Below are 27,983 nucleotides of genomic sequence, written 5' to 3'. Positions count from 1 at the left end.
CCCCCCCCCCAAATGTTTTCCTATAATTAAAACCGTTCCCAGTTCCTGCGGTGCAAACACGCCAAAAAGCAGGTACTTTTAGGAACTAAAAATGTTTTTTTCTGGTGCAAAAGCCCCGATTTTTGTAAGATGTTTTTTTTACCAATGCTGGCAGAAAAAAAAAATTTGTGGATATAATACGTACTTGTCTGGTAGGTCTGGGAGCTGCTGGCTTTGTGAACAGGGCTGTTGAAGAGACGGGGGGAGCCTGGGTAACTATCCTGTGACTTAGGGCTCCTCCCACCGAGACACCTGACCTCACTGTCAGTGCCATTCACCATCTCAATGAACTGCCTGACTCTGGAAAGAGAGAGAAATAGATACATTGTGTATATAGTGTCTTTGCTGAGGATATGCTAATTCCTGAAAGACTCCACACATCACACTTACTTCAACATAAAGAGGAGGTCCGAGTTTCTCTCTAACAGGCTTGGGTAAAGTTGTTGAGTGGTCTCTATAGCCTCTCCCATTCTGCCAGATAGGACCAGCTTCTGGATCTCTGCAACCACAAACATGTAATCATTACTCAGCATTGAGTTGAGAATGTTCAACCCTGAATGTTGCATGCTGACATGCATTGATGAATCATTCAGATACATTCAATTCAATCACTGGATCAGAAACTGTTATTAAACAGTGCCAATAAGATTTCATGTAGACTTTAACAATCAGACAAGACTCAAAATAAGACCCTGATAAGCGTCTGAATAGCCTATTTGTGTTGTCTGGGAAGACTCACTCTGTCTATTTTTGATAGAAGCAAGTTCCTCATGTACGGCTTGGTCAGTTGATTTGGCAAAGGCCTCAGCGGTGGCACAGTAACTGTGGTGAACCAGATAGGAGGCCACCATTCTAATAAGAGAGAGCGAATAAGTCAGAAAAAGTCAGAAAATATGCCACTAGTACATCCATTCATTACTTTTGGAAAGGTTTTAAAAACTAGCCACTGGTAACTATATTGACATAAACCTCATAAAAACACTCCAAATCAAAAGTTCTCACTTCTGAATCATGGCTTGCCATTCTCCTTCTCTCTCCCCAATGGGGAAGCAGTCAATCTGGGCCTGGATCTTGGTTCTCCATTCACGCATGTAATCCTCAATATCAAAGACAAATGGATGCTGCCCAAAATTGGCGTCCACGACCTCCCCTGGGGTCTGTAGACCCACTGTGGGATACAGGTTGGGCTAAAAGCAAAATAAGCACATTTTACTAAATGTGGATTATAGTTACTGGCTAATTTAACCGTTTTTTAAATTATTATTAAAGATGTGTATGTAAGCACAATGTCTAAAAACTTTCTCATAAAACAAATGAGATTATCTTAAAAGAAATGATGGAAAATGTGGCTCGGTTTAATGTCTATCATGGGCGTTCAGACTGAGATGGATTAGAAAAAAGATTTTAATCAGATTTCAAACCATAATTACATAATTCAAATGTTGCTTATTGGTCAGGTCAGGGGGCAGGCACATATTAGTCATTTTCTGATGCTTTCTGAAAAAGAACTCTGGGAGGTTCTGTGCTCATAGTCCAATAGAAAGAAAGGTCAGGGCTGCTGAACTGACATACTTCACAGAAGTACTCAGATTAGCATGAATGCTGGTTACCAGCCAAATGTGTTTTCTGCTCAATGGATTATTGTTTTAGCCCCAAACAAGCCTCTGTTCAGTTAGCGAGAGCAATGCTTGGGGGTTGACAGTCCAACATCTTGAATGATGAAGAAAGGAAGGAAAGACAAAACAATAGCAAAAGGCTTACTCTACAATATCTAAAAATATTACAATAAAACGAAAAATATACAAATGATCAATCATCCCATGACCTTCAGGAAGAGAAAGACAAAAACAAATCTATAAAGCAACAAATGATGCGTCACTGCAAGTTCAATATTTAGACAAAAAAAACATACAAAATTTAACACTTTAACAGAAGTCATGCATATAACCAGAATGTTAACAGCATATATTTATCTGAAGAAACTATCAGAGGATACACTACATAAAACTATAATAAACAATAATATAATAAAACTATAATAAACAACAAAATATACACCACCATTCAAAAGTAAAATATTTTTTAAAAAGAAATTAACACTTTTATTCAGCATGGATGCATCAAAAATGATAGTAAAGACATCATTTCACATTGACCAAAGAATGCTGAAAAATAAAATAAAAGACTTCCACAAAAATGTTAAAAAGCACAACTGTTTTAAACATTGATAATAATAAGAAATGCTTATGAAGGATCATGTGACTGAAGACTGGAGTAATAGCTGCTGAAAATTCAGCTTTGTCATCACAGGAACAAATTACATTTGAAAATATATAGAAAAAAAGTTATTTTTAAATGCAATCAATATTACTGTTTTTACCATATTTCCGATCAAATAAATGATCAAATTGACCCCAGAACGGTGGTGTTTAATATAATATGGCACCAAAATCTTAATTTCAAACTCTGAGGAGATTAAGAAAAACAGACACTTACCGGTAAATCTGTAAAAGCTATCCCTGGAAAAAAAACAAAACCAAACAAAAAAAGAATTGCATTAACATTAAAGTAAATTCAAGATCTGAGTATGAAACTGTGGGAATACATGGTGTGTTAATAGCCATACTTGTTAATAGCCAATGCTTCATATCTCCTATAAACTACTAAATCATCCTAAATGAAAAATATTATATTCTTAGAGATGTATACATAATGTTCACTGAATTGATGATCAGTAATAATTAAGAACGTATTAAAGAAAATATTTGATCTTAAAGGCACAATATGTAATTTTCGCCGCTAGAGGGCGCGTATTCAAAATAAACAAATAGACAAAGGCGTAGTTTGATGACGCCGTGACCGAGTGTGGAATCATGGGAGTTGTCGTCTTCATCCCCACAGCCGATGCAATCCGACGGGACTCGGGCAGAAATCCTGTTCATGGATGAGCTAATGATTTATTAACATAGTAGAATGAAGCAGGGTGAGGCTGAAAGCCATCGAAGCGAAACGAGGCCACTGAACGAGCGTGACACACGGCTCGAAAGCAGCAGAGCTTTTGTTATGCCACAGTCGACCGCTTCGTGTGTATGTAAAATTGCTTATTTCTCTGGATTTAAACATTCTTCGAAACATTTGGGATAATGTAAGTACACAAGTAAGCAAAATATATAACACTGTTCTAGTGGTTTTTGGATATTTTAATAAAAAAATCTTACATATTGTGCCTTTAATGTGCAATTCAAATTTTTACTACCTAGACTGTGGCCATTTTTTGTGTAGAAACAGGTATTGTTGATGAGGTTCACACAACAGCCAATCACATCGCCTGTTGTAAATGTGGGACCGTAGGGCTGCCCAGTGCCAGATGAGCAGAAGGAGTGGCCGTCGTCGCCATGGTATCCATATGAGTGTTTGTCCCATCCTAAGGGCAGAACATTGTGCACATACTGGTGATTTTTGGAAAAAAAGAACCAAAAAAACGCCAAGGAAAGAGCACTAGTCTAAACTCTTATCTCCCTGGCAATCTGCAGTGTCACAGAGTAACCACCCAGTGTCTGTGAGTGTCAAAAGATGGAGGATCAAGTTAACATGGCCATAGACATGTGATCATAGACATTTTAGACACAAACAACCTGAAAACATGACATAGCTAATGTGTTACTAGCAATAAAAGCCCAGTAACTCTTCAACATCTGAAAGTCATTTTACCTGGAAGTCTGTTCATGTTGACACCTTGAGCTGACAGGCCAATCCCCATGTATCTGGTCACAAAAACAGCATTTATTTGATAAAAAGTTCTGCCTTGAGGAGGTTGAGGAGGTAATATTTAGGCTTGCTCAGCCTAAATATTAAAGGTACACTCAGTAATTTTTTCCTAATTACAAAAGTTTTATCCCTAAAGAAATGTATGACTGAAAAATATTTAAAATCAGTGTTATTTTAGTATCACAGATAACTCATTTTGTTTTTTAAGATTGTGCATTTTCATATTAATTTTAGTCAAGTATTTGGTAATTTATTAAAAAAATATTTAGTTATTAGTTATTTTAGTACATCAAGATTTGTACATCAAGTTAAGTAACACAAATGTTTTGTTTGTTTTTTTAGTTAACTGTATTTTAGTTTTGGTTAGCTATAATAACTCTAGACTGAACAAAACTAATTTTTCATGGAACAGTTCACCTCATGTGGACCGCCATGTTGAGATCACATGTCCTCATCACATGACCAGCATTACCAATACTAATCATTTCATCTCTGTAAACTTCATATTATCCAACATTTTCACTCACAGAATAAAGTAATCATTGCTGACTTGTAATAGTGAATTTCTACAAAGACATTAGTAAATAAAATAAAAAAACGTAGCATAATGCTACATCTAAGCCACTAGGTGGCAATATAAGTCCAGGACAACTATTACATAGCCACATAAACAAAAAATACTAAGTGCACCTTTAAACTTTTCCCTTCATAAAGTAATTTAAGAAAATAAAGAATACTTCACATACCCATCTCGTCCTTTGCTGATGATTTTCACCTCAAAGTAATAGACACCGCAGGCAGCTGGAATAGAGTGTGTTGCACGGACAGATGCCGCATCTTTCGGGGTCTTTCCATGACCTGGATGACATAAACACAATAATTTACAACTGCTAATGGTTTGAGCCACTCACAAGAAGCACCAGAACATTTGTAATGTTATAACATCGCCAGAGGTCGCCATGGCAAAAAACACTTAGCAAAATAATCAATGTTTTTGCAGTGAGAGTTGTACGCTTTAGGCTGATGATATTTTGCCTGGCAACAGAAAATACACTGCAGATTAGCTTTGATATTTAAAAATGGCAGTTTATTTCATGTGAATATGTACTGCTCTAAATTTGGGATTTCAAATTTATTGCCATTTTTATTAGCAATAACCAAACCAATATCAGAAATTCATTTAAAAAATAATTTACTGTTATTAACAGCCAATATTTGCCCCTGAAATGGATTTTTTAATAATAATTTTTAAAAAAAACAGCACGTCACCTCATTTAAGTCAAATAAATACTTCAGTTGAATCTATCACTTGAAAAAAAATTCTCAATTTCTGAAAATCATGGCAGTTAATTATAAAACCAAACCAACATCAAATACAAAAGTAGCAGTAAATGTACAAGATATAATATGAACACAAAAATAAGCATATGCTATATAGCTCGGTGTATCAATAAGGAAAAGTTTGATGTTTTGAACTTTTTGGGAGTGTTTTCTTTATTTTCACTGTTTTTATCAAAACCACTTCATTAGGGCTGCACGATTCTTGCTAAAATGTGAATCACGATTTTTCTCCATGGGAATTGAGATCACGATTCTCATTTTTTCAACCAAAATTTATTGCACTCAAGTACAAAAAAAACTAAAAACACAGGACTAGAGCTGCACGATTCTGGATAAATTGAGAATCACGATTTTTTTTGTCTCAAATAGAGATCACAAATCTCCCACGATTCTGAACTAAACAAAATAATGTGTGGCAAAATATGATTGCTGCAGTCTATTTAAAAGTGTTTAATTAATTTGAATGAAGTATTAACCATCTTAATATACACTACCAGTCAAAAGATTTTGAACAGTAAGGTTTTTAATGTTTTTTAAAGCATTCTCTTCTGCTCATCAAGCCTGCATTTATTTGATACAAAATACAGCAAGAGCAGTAATACTGTGAAATAGTTTTACTATTTAATATAACTGCTTTCTATTTGAATATATTTTAAAATGTAATTTATTCCTGTGATCAAAGCTGAATTTTCAGCATCATTGCTCCAGTCTTCAGAGTCACATGGTCCTTCAGAAATCATCCTAATATGCTGACATGCTGTTCAAGAAACATTTTATTATTATTATTATCAATATTTAAAACACTTGAGTACATTTGTTTTCAGGATTCTTTGATGAACAGAAAGATCAGCATTCATCTGAAATAAAACACTTTTGTAACATTATACATTACCATTCAAAAGAATGAATGCAATCGACACAAACGTTATGTGGCAGTTACTTTCAAATGCGGATTTGCTCTATTTTGGTCGCGCTACCATAGACATCAATGTTTATATCTGAATTATAAACTTTCATCCCAGTATTTCTGTGATAATATGAATGATTGTATGACAGAAATAATACTGTGTAGTTGAAAAGACTGTGAAGCTGTTTCTTAACCAAACATGGTAACTGCTTTCTCTGTGTCAGCGGCAGTGCGAACGCAGATTTGAATGATCTGGTAATACTTTTTCAAAAGTTTAATAGACACGGGAGAATCGTTGTCATTTAGAAATGAGATCGTGTGGTTGTCTGAATCGAGATCGCGATCTTTTAACGATTAATCGTGCAGCTCTATTAGCTATATATTTAACACTCACCTCTGGCACAGCAAATGCATACAGTATATCTACAGCTATAGTTCACTAAAGTGTCTGAAGAAGCATTAAACCCATTATTTACTAAAGCAATAAGCCCCAAGAAGCCGTGGTTAACAGTGAATTTATAACAGCTAAGGGGCGTTGTTAGGCACGACGTGAAGCGGACCCCCTTAGCTATTATAAATTCACTGTAAACCACGGCTTCACTGGGCTTATTGCTTTTATAAAATGGTTATTCCATATACGTAGTTAGGTTTCACAAAATAAAACAGAAAATAAAGTGTAATGATATTAATAAAAACAGTATTCTTCCACCAAACAATGTAGTTCCTCAGAAACAGTTGTGGTTGCAACAAAGTGGTTGCCAAGCAACACACAAAGTAAACAAAGGTGTATGTTTGTAGAGTAATTTACAACAGCTTCGACCACGGCTCAACCAATCAGAATCAAGGACCGGAATTAGTGGTCGACCGATATTGGTTTTTTGACAGCTGATGCCGATATCTTAGAGAGCAGGGTGGCCGATGGCCGATATAAAGCCGATATATATAAGTATATTTTTTATTTTAATTAATGTTTGAAAAAATGAATCACATTAAAGGGGTCATATGATGCGATTTCAAGTTTTCCTTTCTCTTTGGAGTGTTACAAGCTCTTGGTGCATAAAGAAGATCTGTAAAGTTGCAAAGACTAAAGTCTCAAATCCAAAGAGATATTCTTTATAAAAGTTAAGAGTTAGCCACACCTACCTAAAACGGCTCGTTCGAACACGCCCCCACATATCTACCTCACTATGTGGAAATATTAGCATAATGCCACCCAAATGTGCACGCAAAACATTTATTTTGAAAGATGAAGCTCGCGTTTATGGTAAGGGGCGTTACATTTCCGACGCGTGCTTGTGGTATTTGGCCAATCGCAATGCACTGGGTCAGCTGGCCAATGAGAGCAGACTGCGCTTGTCAAAGGAGGGGGCTTTGTAGAAAACAAAGCGTTTGAGAGAGGCGGGGCATAGAGGACCTAAATGAATGTACAGTATTTGAAAAATAATGTGTTTTTTGAACATTAAAGCATGTCAACATATTCTGTTACACCAAATACACAAAATAATGATCTTTAAAATAACATCATATGACCCCTTTAAAAATAAATGTGTAAAATAAACATACTTATACTTTAGATGACAAGTGAAGCTGAACTCTCCTCCTGTCCGCATTCAATTCACATGGATCGACTGTCACGCAGAACACATGCGATCAGGCAATGTACAAATGCACACTTCACAAGATCTCACAGCTGAATTCAACTAAGTCTGCAAGGTTTGTGAAATTAAATGTTCATTAGTAATTTAAAGGTTTGTTTAAATGTAGACTTGTGCTGGTATTCGGTAATGCGATATATCACGGTAATGAATATGCACGATATTGTTATCGTGGGCACTTCTAAATACCGTGAATAATTATATATTACAAATTATTCAGAATTTTGAATGCATTTTAAGAATACTTTTCCCATAAACTGGTCAAAATGCACAACACCGCTGTATGCTGCGTGAAAGACACACGGTATGTGAGGGGCGTAACATTTCCGTCTCATGCTTGAGGTATTCGGCCAATCACAATGCACTGAATAGCTGGCCAATCACAGTACACCTCGCTTTTTCAGACCGATGAGCTTTGTAAAAATCGACGCGTTTCAGAAGGCGGGGCATAGAGGAGAAACAATAATGTACAGTATGTGGAAAATAATGTGTTTTTTTTACTTTAAACCGCATAAACACATTTCATTACACCAAATACACAAAATAATGTTCTTTTTAGCAGCATCATATGACCCCTTTAAAAACTTAATTTCAATATCGTGATAATACCGTATACCGTAATAAAAGCATTAGCAATTAATCGCAACATGAAAATTTGATACCGGCATATCCCCATTTAAATTATATGCGTATTTGCTGAATGCTGACGGCAAACGAGAAAGTATTATAATGTTTGCCTTTCTATTACTAATAATATAAAAGCAATCGTTATAATACTTTTTGTATACCTTTTAATTCATTTGTTCAACAGTTCTATCGGATTATTAGACAAACTTCTATCTGTATTAGGCAGAACTGTTAACGAGTCAACAGCGAACAAGAGGGAGAATGTGAGCACTGTGTGCTCTGGCGCTGCCGTTCTCAGCGCCGTCAAAATAAAAGTCCCGCCTCGAACACATCGGCCAAGCAGAAAAACTTATCAGCCGATGCCGATATTTGAGAAATGCCAAATATCGACCGATATATCAGCCTTGGCGATATATCGGTCGACCACTAACCGAAACTATCCGTTTTATAATCATTATTAACACATAACTGGACAGACATAAAATAGCATACTGTAAAATATAGCAACAACAAAAATACAGCACTTTTGTCAACACATTTGAAACATAAAGCCTTTGCATCATATTTGACTCATGAATTTCTAACGCCTCTAATTGACAAACATGACCGAAACTTTGCTGGAAAACCTGCTGTACACAATCCTCTATATGCCTTCTACCCGCTGACTGACAGTTCATACTTTTTTAGCAATAAAAAGCGTTCTCAATTAAATTCCAAAATTACTTTTTGCTGTGAAATCTGATTGTGATTTTTATAAAGTGAACATAACAATAACTTTTATGTCATTATTAATATTCCAAGACAAACATTTACTGGACTGAAGCAAATTAGGTTTACTTGATAATCCATTTTCTTTTAATTGTGTAAAAATGTATGTATCAGTTACTTATAATAATACAGGATTGTTGAGGAACATTTATTTGCACATCTCTTAATCATCGTGTTGCATTGCATTATGCGTTTCCCCCCAAAATTAAAACTACAGAGCACCGATCATAAAACTAATTTAAATATCATCTTACGAAGCCATATCATTGGGACATATAGCTAATGTGACAGCTGACACTTCTGTGAAATTACTCTAAGTAGTCTGTTATACGGATAAAAAAAAATCTAACTGCTTTATATTTAAGGTATCAGAATTTAATCTTACTTTTTGGTCATTTAAATAAAAACAACTGCACCAAATTGCACATTTTTGCTCAGTGTGGGCCTCTACCTAAAATGTAGATGTTTTTTTCTCCTTGTGTACAAGCTCCATCTTCTATATCAGACTAAATGGGTCATAAAATCCTGATGTATCAGATATAAAACAAAGTATAAAACACATATAAAATATATATATTATTTAACACACTATTATTTAATAGGTTAGGGCTCAGGCTTTAGAGTTAAATATATGGTGCATTTTTATCACTTTTGGTAACATTACCCCCGATAATCAGTATATCTGAAGTAAATTCATAAGCTTATGTAGCTTGTACATTTATTAAGATATCTTGGCCTACTGGTAATTTAAGGCAGTCTACCTGAAACCTACCAGTCGTCAGCACTGACTGGCCTAATTAATTCTGTGGCCTACCTTTATGACTCAGCTGAGGGAAATGGCAGACACCTCACTGGATTACAAAGGCTTATTTAATAACTCACTATGGTAATCAAATTATGCATATATTACAGCTTTTTTATCTGCTGAATTCCTAGTAAAAGCCTTACATACTCTCGATGGCAGAAAACCTGCCTCTGCAGATAAACACTCACAGGCCTTGCTAGAGCTTATGCGTCAGGCTCGATCACTACCTACATCAGCATGTGTGTATTAAGACGCAGCCTTTGTACACAGATCATGTTGTCAAAAGAGCTGACAATGACTGCATTTCAACTGTGAAACTCCATACAGTAGGTACTTCCGGAAATGACTGAAGCATCTTTATAGCTCGCTGCTGAAACTCACCACCATCTCCTTGTTACAGTACACGAACTTTATACTTTCAAACCTAATACCTTAATCGTTTATTATCAAAGACTAACGTTACATGTTATATATGCACACAGAAACACACATTGTTATGCATAAAACTTCAATTAAGAGCAGTAGTTTAATTACTAGACAATGCTGACTGCTAGGAATGGTGCTAAATAATGCTAAAGGGAGGCTATTTTTATTCAAACATGTCGCAGTTAGTTATTAGAAATCAAAGTTTCTAGTTAACAATTCGTTTACTTATATCGACGAATGTGCTCAATTATCACTCTAAATCATTCCTAAATTCGTAACGATTTTTGCAGTTTGTGACACTAAAAATAGGTTTGATTCACTGACAAATACGAGTACGCAGAAGCTAACAGAAGTGTATTTTTTATATCGTTAATCAGAAGTGCAACTTGACTCGAGCTAATCTGGCTAATGCCTTCAACATTTAGCTGGTAAACAACTTGGTGTTTGTGATCATCTGCTGCTGTTAGCCTTGGTTACCTTTATAATGCACCCGGAGGTTGTTTTGAGACAGGCCGATGTAGCTGAATTTGTCTTTGGGGCTCCAGGATCTGGGCAGTGGGGTCTCCTGATCGCTGACGGCCGGGTAAAGGCTTCTAAGCCGCTGGTTGAGCTCTTTTTCCTGCTCGCTGAGAGCCAAGTCTCCGTGAACGACAACCGACATCAGAAACCCACAGCCCGATGACGGTCCTGACATAGCGATCCGATTCCTGCCGTCGATACCAACAGCTTGCCAGCTATCTTTAGCTGGACAGCTTTCTAACAGTGTCCAGTGGCTAAAGAGACCACTGTCAGACACCACAGGAGAAGAGTCGTTGAGATTTCGGGGTTGTTTTATTCGGATCGGTCGGCTAGCCAGCCAGCTAACTGCGATTAGCCCGCAAACAGCCTCTCTGATAGAGTTAGCAAGACGCTAGACAGAATTAATCACGCCAATACAGCGAAACGGCAGCTTACAACAACATAACAGACATCCAGAAAGTTGATCCTTGTTATTTAAGACGACATCCAGCCGATCGGACAGACTAAATAGGGTAAAAGGGACAGAAAGACAGCAGCAGAGGGAACCCCGATCTTTTGTTTGTTGTTAGTGTGAAATCCAGCGATCTGATTGGCTCTCTCAAGGTCCAGTCATACTTCCTCGAGCACTTGGTACATGACTAGACACAAGCTACCAATAACATGTCCTCCTTCTCGCTTGGGTTGTTATCCATAGTTCAGATGGCTGTGACAGTGAGAAAATGCATGCACACTTACATATTACAATGTTTCGTTTATTTATTTAATCATTTTCATATATCGTGGGGCAATACAGTTATGGTGCAGATTAGGGTCCCCTTAGGCACTGTTTTGTGGTAGGGACTTTTCAATGACCTCCATTGAGAAAAAATTATATTTCTTACCCCTAAAACTTTTTTTAAAATTCGTTACGGAATGTATATTTATCTATATTTATTTATGTGTCCCAACACACACAGAAACTCACACCCTTTTGAACAACTATTGAATCATCAGTTTTTCTTTATTTTACATAAAGTGCTTAATTGTCCATGCAACATAAACTATGAATTAAGTAAGGAATAATAAAGGGATTCGTCCGGTTTTTGTACTTAAATCGCTATTGTGAGTAGGATTATTTCTTCGGCATCTCATCCAACGCCTCTTTTGCTAGTTCCAAAACGTCGTATAGGCTAACTGATAAAATCGTCAGGGCAGCGCTGACAACACCTTTTTGTGCAAACTGCGTGACCGTAGTGTGCGTGTGCGAGCAGGTGTGATTGCAGTAATTCCAGTGTGCTGTATAGGTACTGTAATGCTAATTTCCGTTATTACAGTTAACTATGCGAAGTGATATGGAACTGTAATGCGGTCAAGAGAGCTGCCTGGAGCTACGTTCGCCGTGCGTTTCCCTGAAAATAATTGCACACCTCAGAACGTTCGTCAGCCAATCAGATTCAAGTATTCAACGGCCCCGTAGTATAAACTATTTTAATTGCCCCCGCCCCCCCTCCAAAGGATTTGTGCGGACCAACAGACTTGGTCAGGGTCAGTGCATCTTATTCAAGCAGCATCAAAAGTTTTACGAAACACAATATAAAACATTGCTTTATATAAAAATGTGAATAATAGTGATATCCCCTACAAACCTGCACATTTGCATGTGTATAAGTGGAATGTTATAATGTATCAAGATCTGATGTTTTGATTTTTCCAGTTTTTGCAACAACTTACACAACTTATGTAATGAGAGCTGCATCTGATCTTGGTGTTTCCATTTATTTTGGGATGAATTTTTTTTTTTCTTTTCTTTTGCAAACTAAAGTACATTCCTCATCATTCTTGTGATACACATTATGGTTCATTTGTAAATTTGTCATGAAAACATGTTCGGACATGTTTGTGTTTCACATGCCTTTTTGTTCCAAGTGAAACAAAGTCAAACTAATAAACATGATTATTAAATGTTAAAAGATATGGCCTACCCATGATTGAGTATGTGATATGTTGTAGGTTAAGTGCTTTATATTGCAAACATCGATAACACTACAATAAGGTTCCATTTGTTAACATTAGTTAACCACATCGTAATTAAAGTCAATTGAAATCAAAAGTGTATCTGATAATACTTTTCTAATGGACCTGAGCTAACATGAACTCACAGTTGTATTTTTATTAACTAAAATTAACAAATATTATTAAATACTGTAACAAATATATTGCTCATTGTTAGTTAATGTTATTTAATGCAGTACTAACAATAACTAATTGGACCTTACTGTAAAATGTTACCCAAACATCCAATGACTAACAAAGTTATTGTATGTTAATTATTCAGACAGAGAAAATGTACATCAAGCAAACCTAGAGTAGATGTCGTTATTGAACTGCCCATTTCAGCCACTCCAGGAAAAACACATTCAACAATCATAGTTATAAAAAAAAAAAAAAAGATACATATATATATATAGAGAGAGAGAGAGAGAGAGAGGATCATTTTGTTGAGGTGGATACTATTTTTAAGTATACTAACATGACTTTAATTTGTATGACAGCCTACTAAATTATATCTGTGCACTTTTATTGTTTGTATTTCAGTTCAGTGTACATTGTTTATCCAATAAACTGGAAAATTTACGAGTTTCCATAAACTGGCTGGACCATTAGCACATCCAATCATTGTATCCACACATAACAGTTACACTTATTGCTTTGGTCATTATGGTGGTACACAGTCCCAAAACTCACGGCACAGGCATTGGCAAAGGCCGTACACCATGACGATTAGAAGACTGACAGGTACCAGACTGACCATCAACACCCCCATCGTGGTATTCTGCATGATTAGCAGATAGACACCTAGAGGCAGCGAGCTGAAGTACAGCAACCCCAGCAGCCAGACCAGGATGCGTGCTGAAGTCTGGCACAGCAGGGCCGCACAGTTCCACACTGTCCATCTCTGGGTAACGGAGGACATGGAGTCCTGACTGGAAGAGCGGTAATCCCTACCCGAAGCTGGAATAACAGACTCCTGTCGAGGCTCCATAATGGTGATCACCACGTAATTGGAACGAATCGAGGTGGGAGAAGCTGAGGCCGAGTGTCCCACCAGGGAGTTAAGACGTCTGGGACTGAGGAGAATCTCCCCTTGGTTGTCATAAAGGTTCTGATGCTTCCGTGTCTGGATGGACAGCAGTGCCGTCACCAAGTTATACTCATCCGGTAGACTGTCCACATCTTCTCCGGGAAGGTCTGTGATGTAGCGGCAGAACGGACAGACCACTGCGTTCGGAGAGGATTCGCCTAAATCAAGGATTTTTGCAAGGCACTTGGCACAAAGACAATGGCAGCACTCGAGGACCTTGGGCCGTCGACTTGACAGGCTGTAAGCACAGTAGCAGATCTTGCATTCCAGATCCTCTGTGGTGGAGCCACCCACCACATCCTCTGGGAACTGTCCCATCATGTCTCCTTCTCAACGATTTCTCATCGGCTGGTTGTAGTCAAAGCTGTGTGGGAACATGGTTGCGAGGCAGCTGTTGGGCCACTCCTGGTGTCTGGATGGTGTCCTGTGCAGAACGAAGCATTGCCTGTACTGTGCCACGGTGGCTCTGGACGGGTTTGTGCTGAGGAACATTTCATGCACTGTGTGGAAGGGTGGGGAGAGGCCACCACCGAAAAGATAACTGTTAACACAGCAGTAGAGAACAAACACTGCAGCAACAAAGCAGACCCTGTAAAACCAGGGCTGGAATTTTCTAGCCAGGGCTTTTGTTGCCACTGAAATTCAGTCCAATTAGTGGCTCCACACTTCTTTCTGGTGCACAGCGCTGTTTTTGCTCACTTGTTGCAAGATGATTTTAAACAAAAAGAGATGATATTTGTCTGAAATCATGTTAAGTTCAGAATATACAATAATATCAAATATTTTAAATGTATTTAAAACTTGTTCCAAGCTGTAATTTTGAATACCAGCCAGTTCAGAAGTACACAGTTCACTGTGTAACATCAAAAATTAGGTCATTGCTGTTCACTGAGCCTGTCTCTCAAAGGCAGGTATTACTGAGATTTACCATTTACCATGTAAAATGAGAATGAACTTACATCTGATTGGTATTTATTTCCAAATATAATGCATTTTATATATAATGCTCAAATAATTTTAGGGCAAGACATGCATCGATTGATTATGATTTTGGTCTATTTGGCTTTTCATAATGTGATGTTTCAGAGCAGAGGGAAAAAAACATTCAAAATACATTTTTATTTATAATTTTTTACATTTATTTATTTATTTTTTGCACTTTACCTGTTTGCATCTGTAGATTTCAGTAGATATATTTAAAGGCTGTTTTCTCAACAAAAAAATAAAATAAATAAATAAAAATCTCTTGCACTGAGCCAGAAATCTCCACTTCATTTGCACTTACATGCACCAGACTTTACAATTTTATTTCAATCTATATTCTAAAGGTTTTTACAGTGGGATTTGTTCATATATTATCTGATTTTCTACAACATTTTATTCCTAAAAGCATGGTGAAAATTTTTTTCTGGCTGTTAAGAGTGATAAAAAGAGATCCAGAATCCCCTCTGTAAAAACATTTGACTGCAATATGTCAGCAAAATGAAACAAACTTTTTGAACCTTACTTTATCCAATATTCAGGTTTCTGTTCTGGATATTTATGCAGACTAGTGCATATTTAATTAGATAATGTCTAATTTGCATAAACATAAGCATAGCAAAATGTTTTCAGTTCTTTATGTAATTAATCAACTGGGAAAATATAATAAAATATAAGACTTGGTCTAAGTTTGTATATCTCAGCAAGCTATTTTTTCCTTTTTCAAATGGAAACAAGTATTGCTTTGGAGTTTCACAACACTGGCATTTATTTGAGGGCAATTGTAATCTTCCTTCATATCTCACAGATCGTAATGTGGTTAGGGGGAATCGTAACACTTGAGATCGTAATGATATTAACTTATTGATAAAACAATATACAGTATAATTGCTTTAATACTTATTAATGTAGTTTGCCTTAATATGGAAGTATTTATTTAAGGCTGTCAGAAATTATATGTGTTAAAACAAAAATCCTTTTTACTAAGATATACTGATCAGCTGACAGCTGCTTAGGTTCTGTGCACAGTAATAATGTTCATAACATTTTCATAACAAGACCCTTCAATCAAACATTTATATAACTAGTGTTACTATTGGCTCTGAGCCAATATTTTATCCTACAGCCAGGATAAAATCTTATATGATATCCACCAGTGTCAGCAGCTGTCAATCATGTTTTAATTTTAACGAATGACATAGGGATTAATTACTTATTGGCTATACAACAACAGAACTTTAAACGTTGGAGATGTTAAAAATAATCATGCCTGAATAACATTTTTAATTGTATACTTTTATATTATTTTCTTTCTTTCCTTCTTTCTACTGCAAGTGGGTGATTCTACCAATAATGTTCACTGCGCCCTAGTGGATAAAAAGCGTATTGAGCCTATTCATATTTTGTCTTCAAAAGAAATAAAATATCAGATTATCTGCATATGACTGGAAAAGAAGCAAATAGGCTAAAGAAGAAATATTTTTCAAAACTTGGCTAAAGAAGAAATATTTTTCAAAACTTGAGAATGAAGATGATGAACTAGAAGAAAAACATGACTAGAATAAATCTATGCATTATTTCCTTGTGATATGAATTAAAATCAAACAAAACGTTGATTTGGCTGTAATTGCGAGCAATAAGCTGCACGCATCGGTAACCCAGAGCAGGTGGAAGTCGCACAGCTGACTGAACGATGACGTCAGTGTTCCCAACAGCAACCCGGGGCTGCCTCTGAGTGACGTCAGCGACTAAACAACAGCAGCTGGCAGTGCGCGTCGCGACACTGCGCGTGAGGAGCGGGGAGCGGGCTCGCGGTCGTTTGCTATGGCTAATCAGGGTGGATGCGACAGCCTGGATGCTTCAGAGGTGGAGCCGGTGGGAAAGAGCGCCGGCGAGACTTCCTCCCAATCACTCAACTCGGGTGGAAGAGAGATGGCAGAGAAAGAGGAAGAGCAACCTTCGGGAGTCCGACACCCTGCAGACACTTATCCTCTGTGTCGTATATCAAAGCTGATTAACTGGAAGAGACCGTTATGGACTTCCGCTCTCTTCGCAACTACAAATATAGCGTTTTGGTGAGATACATGACGCAGCATATTTTTATTAACGTTACATCAGTTGAATGCAGAATTTATGAATGTAAACATCACCTTTTCTTTTACTGATGTTGGAGTTTAAATGAAATGTTACATTTATTTACAATAAATATCGGTCAGTCTTTAACGCTTTCCAATGCGCTACATTTCTGTGCCTAATTAAATCAGCAGGCCTAACGGGTTTTTTTTGTTTTTTTTTTGTATACTTTGCATTTTCCCTTAACCATTTTCTCTGTATCTGTGGTTGCACTGGACTTCACTACAGTTGTGTTGCTATTAGTAGGTGTTGGACCTTTTGTACTGGTGAAAATAGTTTCCTTTGCATAACAGGAATACATTTTTGCAGACAAACTTCTAAAATTTGAATTCAAAATTTCCCTGCAGGCATAAAAGTTGTCAGTGTATTCTTGGCTTATATTCAGTTTGAAAGAAATCATGTGGCATGTCGATAAATATTGTATTTGTGTTGACTGACTTGACTGTATAAATAGTAATTTGGTTTGCAATTGGGAATTAGTTTCACCCTCAAAGCATATGATTTTACATAAGAGGTAACTTGTAAACAGAAATAATAACAACACATGAGTTGTTTTTAAAGGTATGATGACAGATCTTAGTTAATCTTACAGCTTTTATCTGAAAAAAAACAAACAAGCACTACACATACGAAAGTGATAGTTAGATGTCGGTTGACTGTAACTGTGCACATGATTAAAGATGGGAAACCTGTTTGTTTGTTTTTCCATGCAGGTTTGTGTTCCTTAGTCCCTGTCGTGTGTTCAGCCTCATCTCCATGTGTGTCTCTCTCTTCGTGATGATACAGCTGATGAGAGATGTGGCTCTTTCCAGATCCAGAGGTGTGGGTTTGTTTCATACCATAATACTCTTAATATGTGTGACTGTTGTTACTCATAAGAATAGAAACAAATGTTGATGTGGTGTCCACATCAGTGTAGATCCCATTAATGTTTATTTTCCTACTTACAGGAGCCTCTCTGTGGAGGAGTATGACAAGCAGGTAAATTTAGAGCATGCACACCAATTCAAATTATTTAGCTATAGAATAGTTTGGATTCGGTAGTTTTTTAAAAATGTTTTTGAAAGGAGTGTCTTATGCTCACCAAGGCTACATTTATTTGATCAGAAATAAAGTAAAATTGTGAAATATTATTACAAGTAAAAAAAAGTTAAATTTAAAAAATATATATATTTTAAAATGTAATTTATTCCTGTGATGGCAAAGCTGATTTTTCAGCAGCCATTATTCCAGTCATTAGTGTCACATGATCCTTCAGAAGCTATTCTAATATGCCGATTTGGTGCTCAAAACTATTTCTTATTATTAATGTTGAAAACAGCTATTTTATATTTTTGTGGAAACCATGAGACAGTTTTTTTTAGAGGATTCTTAAAGAGAAAAAAATAGATTTTTTTTGTAACATTGAAATAGCACTTTTGATCAATTTAATGCATCCTCTGTTCATTTTGAGAAAAAGAGCGTCTTTTACGTTCACTAATAATTCCTTTTGCATTCATATGAGTTTGATAAAACATTGGAAACCATGAGACAGTTTTTTTTAGAGGATTCTTAAAGAGAAAAAAATAGATTTTTTTGTAACATTGAAATAGCACTTTTGATCAATTTAATGCATCCTCTGTTCATTTTGAGAAAAAGAGCATCTTTTACGTTCACTAATAATTCCTTTTGCATTCATATGAGTTTGATAAAACGACAGATTATGACAGAATTTTCATTTAAAGCAAATCTACCTACAACAAATATACAAATAGTTTTTTTTTGGTAGTTGCACTGAAAATGTACTTGACTCGGGGGGGGCACATCTGAGTGTATTTTTAAAGCTGTTTTTGTATTTAAGAACACATATGCTGTGTGCACATACACAATTTAAGTATTTTCCATTCATCAGCTACAGTCCAGCCTGTAGCCACTAGAGGGCGTCCTATACCTCTTATTGGCATTATTGATGACATTCAGCAATCCATAAAGCCTGTCATGTGAGTTTGGAAATCCAGTGCTGCTGTGAAGGAGCCGTTGTGAGATCAAGACTAATTAAGAAATCTAACAAAGTACTCCTGACCTGCTGGAAACGTAGAAATGCACGACACTGGTAACCTTTCTCATGCAGTAGTTTGAAGAGTGTGTCCAAGTGAGTAATGATTATATAATCAATATTTACGTCAAATCATTGTATAAGAGAACTTTTGAAAGTTGGCCTAAATTTGTTAAAGTATTGGATTAGTGAAAGGCTTGATGAATTTATCCAATACTGCTTATCAATGGCCTTCGGCTTTCCATTATTTTAATACGGGTTGCGTCGTGCTGTATACTCTGACCGAAGTTGCCCAGTCATTGTTTACGTGCTTATTATAAAAACAAATGCAATGGCACCATTGTGCTCCAGTGGGTGAGATGCCAGTGTAGTAATCTTCAGTGTGGTGTTTACGTGAGACGGGCCTCATTAAAACCTTGGGTACTTAAACAACAGCTGCTGGATTGTCTCAGCTTGTTCAATTCTGCCGACTGCTGTTGATGTGAGTCTTGTTCCAACAGCTGTTTTACCCGGATCTTCACTCTGACCCCTTTGCCCCCCGTCCTCCCATGGCTGTGGGATTAAAGAGCTTTCTGTTGTGCCCTACTTTTTGTATTAGTGTATTTTATAGACATTACATTAAATTTAAAGTGTGATGATTTCACATTAAAAGACCTTTGAGAAAAATCTGCTTTTTTTTTTTTGTCTTTTTATAAAACTTCCAAGTTATAGAAGTTATATGGTAATACAAATTTAGTTAGTATTTCTTTGCTACAAATGTTTGCACAGTATACTTGCAATAATTTGTACTAATAAGTTCCATCTGTAATGATAAAATGCTTTGTTTATCTGTACATTGTGACGTATGCACTAGAGTGGGTTGTTTTGTCCTGTGGAAGCATGCCATATTGTGAAACTTGAGTTTATGTTTCAGACTGTTGCATGTCTGTGGGTGGCATGGTGAGTAGAATGACACAGCCAGTTGTGCGCTCAGGAGTCATGGTAATCCTTTCTTGTGTTTCCTTGCCATTTTTAATTGGGAGGATTTTGGAGTGTCCCAACTGAGAAGCCAATCACATCATAGGATACTAACAGACAAAGGGTGTGTCTGGACACTCAGTGGCCCATTGGAGGAAGGCTGAGTGAGGTTTTAGATGACTGGTATTAGTTGTTTGCTGACCAACTGACCAGTCATGGTAATTTCATCACCGTCAAATGACCAAATAATAATAATAGATAGAATGAAATAAATAAAGAGGTGATATCAATAAAAAAGACGACTGTTACTGTCTGATATACTGGGGAGACTAGGCACGTTTTTATACTTTTTACTCCAAAATGTAAAATGTACAAAAATAGCAAACCATTGGTTTGGCCAACGAATATTAGTAATCATTTATCATTAATAAATTAGACCATTTAAAACATGTAAATTTTTATTAAAAAAACAATAAAAATGTTATAACCTGTCCCAAAAGGACATTTGTGAAAAATATATATTTGATTAATAAATTGTATGATTTTCTACAATATAATATAAAAGTGTGAAAGCCTGCGTCAAATGGACAATCTTGAAATATAAATATATATATTTTAAAACACATTAAAAAATGACAACCTGCTCCAAATGGACATTTATAAAAATACCCTTGTCCTGAGAACATTGTTAAATTCTACTTATATAGCTGACTCTTGTTTGAATGTTTGCTAGCGTAGTTTTATTGATCATTTGTTTTGAGTTTTATTGTTCGTGTGATTGAATGTATCATTTCTTTCAGTGTAAGGAGATTTTAAAACATTCACAACAAAACATCAGTTTATCATAAATCAGTGAGATTAACAGAGAGAGAAAAGGGTAGACATTTTTTGTGATGTCAGGGAGTTTCTTTGTTATGATGCGCACATACCTGTATGGAGATCATTTTTCATTGAGAAAAAATTCAAAATACTCTTCTGAGAGGGTCTCATTCTGGGAAGGGGGGGTATTATGTGGAGTGTTTGTACGTGTGTGTGTTCATGCCCCAGCACTGTCTGTCTGATGCCTGCTTGTGGAATGCTATGTGACTGGTATTTTTAGACTTGACCGGTTGAAATAGTGAAGCTCCGGCCTTGGTCAACATAAACACTAGCTCGTGTGGCTTCATGCAACACTTTATTTGAACTCGGGAACATTTCACTGACACACTCACCTGAACGCTTTTCATGTTGAAACCTAGAGATTTTGAGATGACTGCTGAAGACCATGGATCAGCACTGAGGTAAAAAAATAAATACTCTATTGAATAAATTGGTATTGTAAAGAGTGGTTGTTAACTTTGAATACTAAGAATCAGTGTTATGTGATTTATACCTCCAAGAGGCTAATTTTGTATATCTTGGATGACTTGCATATTTATTTTGTGACTTTTTTTTTTAATCAAGTGATATTTGTCTTTGAAAAATTGTGCTTTAATCTTACTTACATCGCAGTTAGATGTCATGTTTCAGATATGAGCTTGTTCCAAATTATTACAAATGTCAGTCATCATGCATCAGATGCATCTGGGGCCGTGTGGTCTCCATAGTGACCCTTGTTTTGGAACATTTGGGAAGTGCATGTCAATTGTCACAAGGACTTTATAGGTATTGATACGTGCATGTACACGACACAGCCATGGAACCTGTCGGTCATGTGGAATGAGGTGTATGTGGACAGACCCACAGATAAGCTAAAAACATGGTTAAAGTACTGCAATTGGCAATGCCAAGGGTCTTTTAACCCTTTTACAAATTAAGAGACTATTGATTTTCAGTGGCATTCCTCAGCTGTTTGTTTTGGGGTATTTTGTCACTGGGTCTGTTTGAGTGTCAGACAAGTAGCTTTCTTTGTTGTTTTAGCGATTAGCATGGGAGTCAGCTAGTCTAGCGGTTTGATTTTCAGAATCCAGTCACCTGTTGTTGGCATTTACAGAGACATTAGAGGCTTTTCTACACATCTTCTTTGGTTTTAAAAGATTTAGGACTTTCTTGAAGCAGCAAACTTTATTTGGTTTTCACATGATATTAAGTAACATTTACCAGAGGCAAACATACCATGCGGTATGATTTCAAATAGTGTTCGTTATCAAACACCACATGGTGCCAGTCAACAAGCAGATTTCCCAAAAGATCTCATCTGATGAAATCTCTTAACGCTTGTGAGCATTACACCTCATTGATCTCCAGTCGTCAGCTCTGGTCTGGGTTGGGCAAGCCTGAGCTCACTTTCTCTGGCACTTTCGCTTGTATCTGCCACATGGTCGATGGTGAAATGCTAATGTGAGCTGTGTTGCCTCATAGTCACATGCCCCCCATGCGCTCTGTTTAATAGGAAACCTCCGGTGGGGAAACATGTCTCTGTAATGGTGGAGGTGACTGGTTTATGACCTTTCGGAGGAAATGCAGCTCGAGCTGATCTGTAGAAGAGTTCCTAATTGCATGGCTTATGTGTAGCATGTTTTTGCTTAAGTTTGGGGTCGATCTGTTTATTTGATGGACATTGTGTTTTGAAAAGTTTTCGACATATAGGTGGCATTGTTTGGTTTGTTTTGGAGACGGGAAATGTAGGGCGACAGCTGTGAGGGGATAGGAGTAGGGGCGCATAACAACAGATAAAGGGCATTAACAAGCCGCCTGTTAATAGATGCTTATCTTGTGCCCAGAAATTCTGAAAGTCATACTAATTTATTCAAAGCCAAATAAATTTATTTGACTTTTTACCTGATGTTATTATTAGCTGCCCATGATTTATTTTTAAAGCGTTTAAAGCTAACTCGCATTATACTTTCCATGAAAGTGAACTATCCATGTAACATCAAATGTGATTTAAGCTTATCAAAAAGTCCTAGAGGACTCGAAGAATAGAGATTTCTGAATTTAAAAATGTTTTTGTCGATGTAAGCTGTCAGTTAAGGACCTAAATAGATTTATATGTAATCATATATATATATATATATATATATATATATATATGTTTTAGGTCCACAGGTTTTCATGTCCACAGCACAAACTGTACGGGACGAGTATTGCTGAAGATCTATGTTTAGGGTTAGATGTTTGTCCAAATATCCAGATTGAAGATTAATACTGTACAGTAGTAACCTGGTCATTTTTCCTGTTTAACAGGAAAACCGCAACTCTCTCTCTGCACATAGAAACTAATTGAAATCCCTCAGATGTTACAAAGCGGCTGAAGTGTGTGTATGTGTATATATTATGTACATTGAGAGAGAGTGATTACGACTGTAACAGCTGTCCTTCCTCATACAGGAACATCTCTATGGAGAGAGACTCAGAGGAAGCACAAGTTCAGCTTCCAAGACGAGTGGAGAAAAAAATGACAGGAAAGGCATCTAAAGGTCCATGCTGTATCAGTCCTCTCACCGCTGGGAGTCGAAACAAACTTTGGCAAAACACAGCATTGACATTCCTTTCGAACAAATATGCAAAAAAAAAAAAAAAACAGGAAGGGGGCAAAAACCTTTTCACGGCACTGTATATATATATATTTTAAAACAAGAATTTGAATATCAATAATGAATTCTGAATATCAGTCTTGGGTGAACCTTCAAATAAGTGAAGCCAAGTTTTTCAATGTGCAGTAATTCCCTCATTTCTAAATCAGGCATTCTCAGGTCGCTTCTGTTTCAGTTATCTCATGAACCCATTGTAGATATTATAAGAATCCTCTTGTACATTTCTGCAGTCATCACTCAGTCTGTGAACTATTTCACACATGCAGTGTGTGCTCTGATAGTGCTAGAATCTGCCTTCAAAGGCATACACACTGTATAGCTATAATGTTATGGACACATAAGGAATGTTTGTGTCATATCACAGTTCCAGAGGTTGAGAAGAGGCCACTACAAATATGTTTATAGCAGCATATGTGTTCAACAGATATGCAGTGATAATTAAAGAAGTGTACATTGTTTAAATTAATGAATTAATAAGTGCTTTTTCAAAAACGGTCGATCTTTACTTCTGGTTTAACATTAATGATCATTTATTTCATTGGTCTTTTAATTGTAGCTGGGAGGTCATTGATTCTGTCCAGGAGGGCATGTCTGGATCAGGGTCTCCATTCACAGACTTCTGGTCGAGCCTCAAGCTCTTCATTGAGGAGACTTCCTCTTTTAAGCAACAGAATCCAGGCAAGGTATGGACGGATTTAGTTGGTGCGTAATGTAACCTTTTTTTTTTTTACATTAAAATCTAGATTTTAGTCTAGATTTAGTAGTTTAAAATTTGTATGAATGTATAAAGGGAAACATATATATTGGGTATCATGTCTCCATTTCTTCTACATTTTTCAAAAAAAATTTTAACCACAATTTTGCCTCTAGTTAATTTTTCATGGCCTGACAGTGGACTTAATATTAATTTATAAGATCACTGAGAGATATATATAGTATTTTTTATACATTTTTTCAATGTAAAATTATTCCATGTGGTCTCATAATGAGCTCATAAAAGCTACATGTATAATAATTATAAAATAATTAGCAAAATGATATTTAAAATAGATTTAGATTATTTAGTATAGCATGTCACATAGCAGGTTATTAACTTTCCAAAAGTATTTTATGTCAGCTATCCTTTTGCAGTGAACTGAGACATTTTAGGTTTGTGTCTCATTGCAGTTCTGTCTGCTGGTGTGCAGTATGTGTTCTTTTTTGGCAATACTTGGACGTTACATTCCAGGGGTTGTTATTTCATACATCTTAGGTAAGTGCCCAATTAAGATACACAAAAAAGATGGTGATTAATAGTTTTAGCCCTGTCTTTTCATTTGAGCTTTTGTACAACTGATTGTAACCATGCTACTATTGGCTAAGGCTGTGCATAGCCTTTCCTGTATTTACCTCCAGCACACTCCAGAACATCCAACAGTCCGTTTGTCATGTGATAGTGGATTCCTAGTAATGTAACCATGACGATATTCTCACTCAGTCTCTGGTTTCTCTTTCTTCCTAGCAGTCAGCAGGTTCATAAACACACTGGTAAGTGTGACACGTACATTAATAGTTTCTACATCTGTTTACTGCAGTGCTGGGCATTTTTCTCTGGCCTTTGGTGTCGTCACATGAGTTCGGGATGTGGCTGAAACCAGTTCTGCAGAAACTGGACTTTGGAGTGGGCGAGTTTCTTCAGAAAATTAAAGAGAATCATGGTACATGTATCTCAAATACACACAGGAAATGACTCAATTTTACATTATTTCCAGTATAGCTTGTAATCAGGAAATGGATTTTTGAATGTTGACCCCCAAAATAATTTTTGTTATTAAAAATAAACATAAATATTAGTTGAAAAACTTTGTTTGTTGCCTTGGCAATTAACTGAAATAAAAAAAGTTTCAATTGAAGTACTAAAATTACTAAACCTAAAGCAAAAAGGTAAAAATAATACTAAAGCTAAATGTAAATGTTTAACCTCAATTTTCAAACTATGAATAAATACTATGATAGTATATAAATAATACAAAAATAACGCTGTATGGAAACTATGCACACCTCTGCATCTCTGCGCACTACACATATAGCACACTTAAAGGGTGACTCAACTTACTGAGTTCAATGGAGTTTGACATTAGCATGTTGCTAAGCTAACAAAGCAATACTCTAATAAGCATATAAATCATTTTCTCATCATGTTTTTTTACATTTACATCATACATTCATATATATATATTTTTTTTTTACATTATTTTCGATTACACTGAAGTATTTTTATTGATTCTGTTTTGAATGAAATATTTAAAGTCATGGCTGACTTGCATTCCTCATATTCCTTCCCTGCTCCAGAGAAAAGGATACTCCAGTCTCAAGCCAAGAGAGAGAGCATTGAAGCAGATCTGTCTGCACTTTTCCCCAAGGTCAGTGCGCTGCCACACAGCTCGCCAGATACTGGTATCATGTGCCACTAAAGACTGTGAGGGCTTCATGATATGACAATAATATAATATGCATAATATGTCCATTTCCTGTCTGTGTGTGAACTGATATTGAGCATCTATTACAGATGGACTCCGCCATGTGCAAAGAGCTGTCTATATCAGACACAGAGGTCTCTGAAATAACATGGACAGACAATGGCACCTTTAACCTTTCAGAGGGACACACACCTCAGACAGAAAACTCTGAAGGTAAGCTCTCTTACCTTTTCCAGAAATATATAAATATAATGTATGTGTAGTATGTGGGTGATTTGCCAGGTCTAAATATAAAAAAATGATACAGGTAGACCGTATGTAGCAAAGCAAACAGGCAAAATAAAATTGCATTTTAAAATACAAAATACAAAATGTTATTCAAAATGTTATTCAAATGTTATTGTAATTTAAAATTGTAATAATATTTCACAATATTACTGTTTTTACTGTATTTTTAAACATTTTTACTGTATCATTAAAAAAATCATACTGGCCCCTTACTTTTGAACAGTGGTATTTACTGTATACTATATGTTAGTATATTATAAATAAATAAATATTAGTATACTGGAATCAGTTAGCCATCAGCATGTTGTGATTATAAAAAAGGAGTTTTAAGAAATGAATGAATGTCAGGCTTCTATATTGGAAAGCCATTCTTTATGTATTATAGCTGTTCTTTGTGTATTAAAACATTACAATGAAAGTATGTATGTCTGTAATGTCTTAAACATTAAAAACTTAAAATATAGCTTTGAGGCATTAAATAATAGATAATAGACCAAATCGTGCTCCAGTTGAATGTGTATATCTCAATTCCAGCAGTATTTTTTTAAATGTTTTCTGTATTATTTATTTTATATATTTGACACAGACTCAGACCGGCGAAGTGATGAGGAGGTCTTCACAGGTGGACTACCGGAGTTTCCCTCCTTGGACAATGGCTTGGGGACAAATGGAGATGACGATGAAGACCTGAGCATTGGTATGCCCACCCCACCAGCCCATCCCAGCAGGGTCGGGTCCACACAGTCAGACGAGGACCCAGCTACCCAGGCCCTGGAGGTTGTGCAGAGGCTGGCTGGAGACGTAATCACGGCAGCAGTAACCGCGGCCATGCAGGAACGCCTGGAGTCGGTGGTAGCGCCGATGCTGGTCCAGGCCCTGGCCGAGGAATCGGACAGCGAGGCAGAGGACTTTGAGTTGTTGGACCAGTCAGAGCTGGAACAGCTGGAAGGCGAGTTGGGGCTGGACCGGGCGAGCCGTGCAGAAACGTCTAAACCTAGCAAACCTTCTTCAGGCTTTCTGTCCAAACTACTGGGGCGCCACTGATTTTATTCAGAGGGGTTCCGCTTCCCTCTGTGATGGGATGTGGGTGGGAGCATAAATGTCGGGTTTACAGGGAAAGGTCCAGAGTAATGAAGGTATTCCATTGTTTTACTTTGCTGGTGTGATTCAGTTATATTCAGTTGCTATTAAAACAGTCATCTGTGGAAGGAGGCTATTTGTGTATTTCATGGGGAAGGTGATAGTGGCTGGTTTTGGCGTAGCTCCATCTCAGTGGGTCATCGGAGGAAATTTTTTCACAATGTTTCCTGTCAACCTCCAACCTGCCAATGACCAGAGGGTTATGGACCAGAGTATTGTCATGAGTTTAGATGTTAAAGGGCTGGTAGATGCAGAATACTCCATATTTTGCTGCCAAATATTTTTTCTCTTTTCAACTTCGCTTAATTACTTCTAAAAAATAAAAAAGCTTCATGGCCAAAGAGTAAGGGCCTCTCACTAACTGACAATCAGGATAGTACTTATAAGCAAACAGAAACACTTTGTAGTGAAATACACCTAATGAATATGTATTTTTATTTGAAATATTTTGTTTTCTAATTTTTTTTGTATTTTTCATGAAGGATTTTTGAAAAGCCGG

General features: G+C 36.6%; 3 protein-coding genes across 3 annotated transcripts in view; 1 reads left to right on the top strand and 2 right to left on the bottom strand.

Annotated features, from left to right (window-relative positions):
• Positions 1-11,454, bottom strand: part of LOC107751564 (ran-binding protein 9-like) — a 20,783-nt gene extending 9,329 nt beyond the window's left edge. The window contains exons 1-9 of the mRNA XM_016567308.1: positions 10,814-11,454; positions 4,554-4,665; positions 3,751-3,803; positions 3,296-3,463; positions 2,536-2,558; positions 1,042-1,226; positions 779-891; positions 430-538; positions 185-339 (exon numbers count right to left, since the gene is read on the bottom strand). Coding sequence (XP_016422794.1) covers positions 185-339; positions 430-538; positions 779-891; positions 1,042-1,226; positions 2,536-2,558; positions 3,296-3,463; positions 3,751-3,803; positions 4,554-4,665; positions 10,814-11,030 — 1,135 coding nt within the window. The 5' untranslated portion in view covers positions 11,031-11,454. The remainder of the gene's footprint in view (positions 1-184; positions 340-429; positions 539-778; positions 892-1,041; positions 1,227-2,535; positions 2,559-3,295; positions 3,464-3,750; positions 3,804-4,553; positions 4,666-10,813) is intronic.
• Positions 11,455-13,337: 1,883 nt separating this feature from the next.
• On the bottom strand, positions 13,338-14,640 carry LOC107751563 (E3 ubiquitin-protein ligase RNF182-like). Its single transcript, XM_016567307.1, has one exon. The coding sequence runs from the start codon at positions 14,295-14,297 to the stop codon at positions 13,551-13,553; it is 747 nt and encodes a 248-aa protein (XP_016422793.1). The 5' UTR covers positions 14,298-14,640; the 3' UTR covers positions 13,338-13,550.
• A 1,952-nt stretch (positions 14,641-16,592) lies between these two features.
• LOC107751562 (reticulophagy receptor FAM134B-like) lies at positions 16,593-27,552 on the top strand. Its single transcript, XM_016567306.1, has 9 exons — positions 16,593-17,032; positions 17,804-17,910; positions 18,041-18,071; positions 24,154-24,280; positions 24,765-24,849; positions 25,172-25,294; positions 25,929-25,999; positions 26,146-26,269; positions 26,931-27,552. The coding sequence occupies exons 1-9, from the start codon at positions 16,782-16,784 to the stop codon at positions 27,386-27,388; spliced, it is 1,377 nt and encodes a 458-aa protein (XP_016422792.1). The 5' UTR covers positions 16,593-16,781; the 3' UTR covers positions 27,389-27,552.
• The last annotated feature ends 431 nt before the right edge of the window (positions 27,553-27,983 follow it).

The sequence above is a fragment of the Sinocyclocheilus rhinocerous genome, unplaced genomic scaffold, assembly GCF_001515625.1.
Source record: "Sinocyclocheilus rhinocerous isolate Xijiao unplaced genomic scaffold, SAMN03320098_v1.1 scaffold3000, whole genome shotgun sequence".
Taxonomy (NCBI): Eukaryota; Metazoa; Chordata; class Actinopteri; order Cypriniformes; family Cyprinidae; genus Sinocyclocheilus; species Sinocyclocheilus rhinocerous.
The sequence above is the reverse complement of the archived record's forward strand: the minus strand, read 5'-3'. Positions and strand labels throughout refer to the sequence as shown.

Bases quoted from the DNA above. Each gene is read 5' to 3' on its own strand.
- LOC107751563 (XM_016567307.1), bottom strand. From the start codon at position 14,297: ATGATGGGACAGTTCCCAGAGGATGTGGTGGGTGGCTCCACCACAGAG.
- LOC107751562 (XM_016567306.1), top strand. From the start codon at position 16,782: ATGGCTAATCAGGGTGGATGCGACAGCCTGGATGCTTCAGAGGTGGAG. The intron at 24,281-24,764 runs GTATGGACGGAT...GTCTCATTGCAG, and splicing joins AGCAACAGAATCCAGGCAAG to TTCTGTCTGCTGGTGTGCAG. The intron at 24,850-25,171 runs GTAAGTGCCCAA...TGTTTACTGCAG, and splicing joins TGTTATTTCATACATCTTAG to TGCTGGGCATTTTTCTCTGG.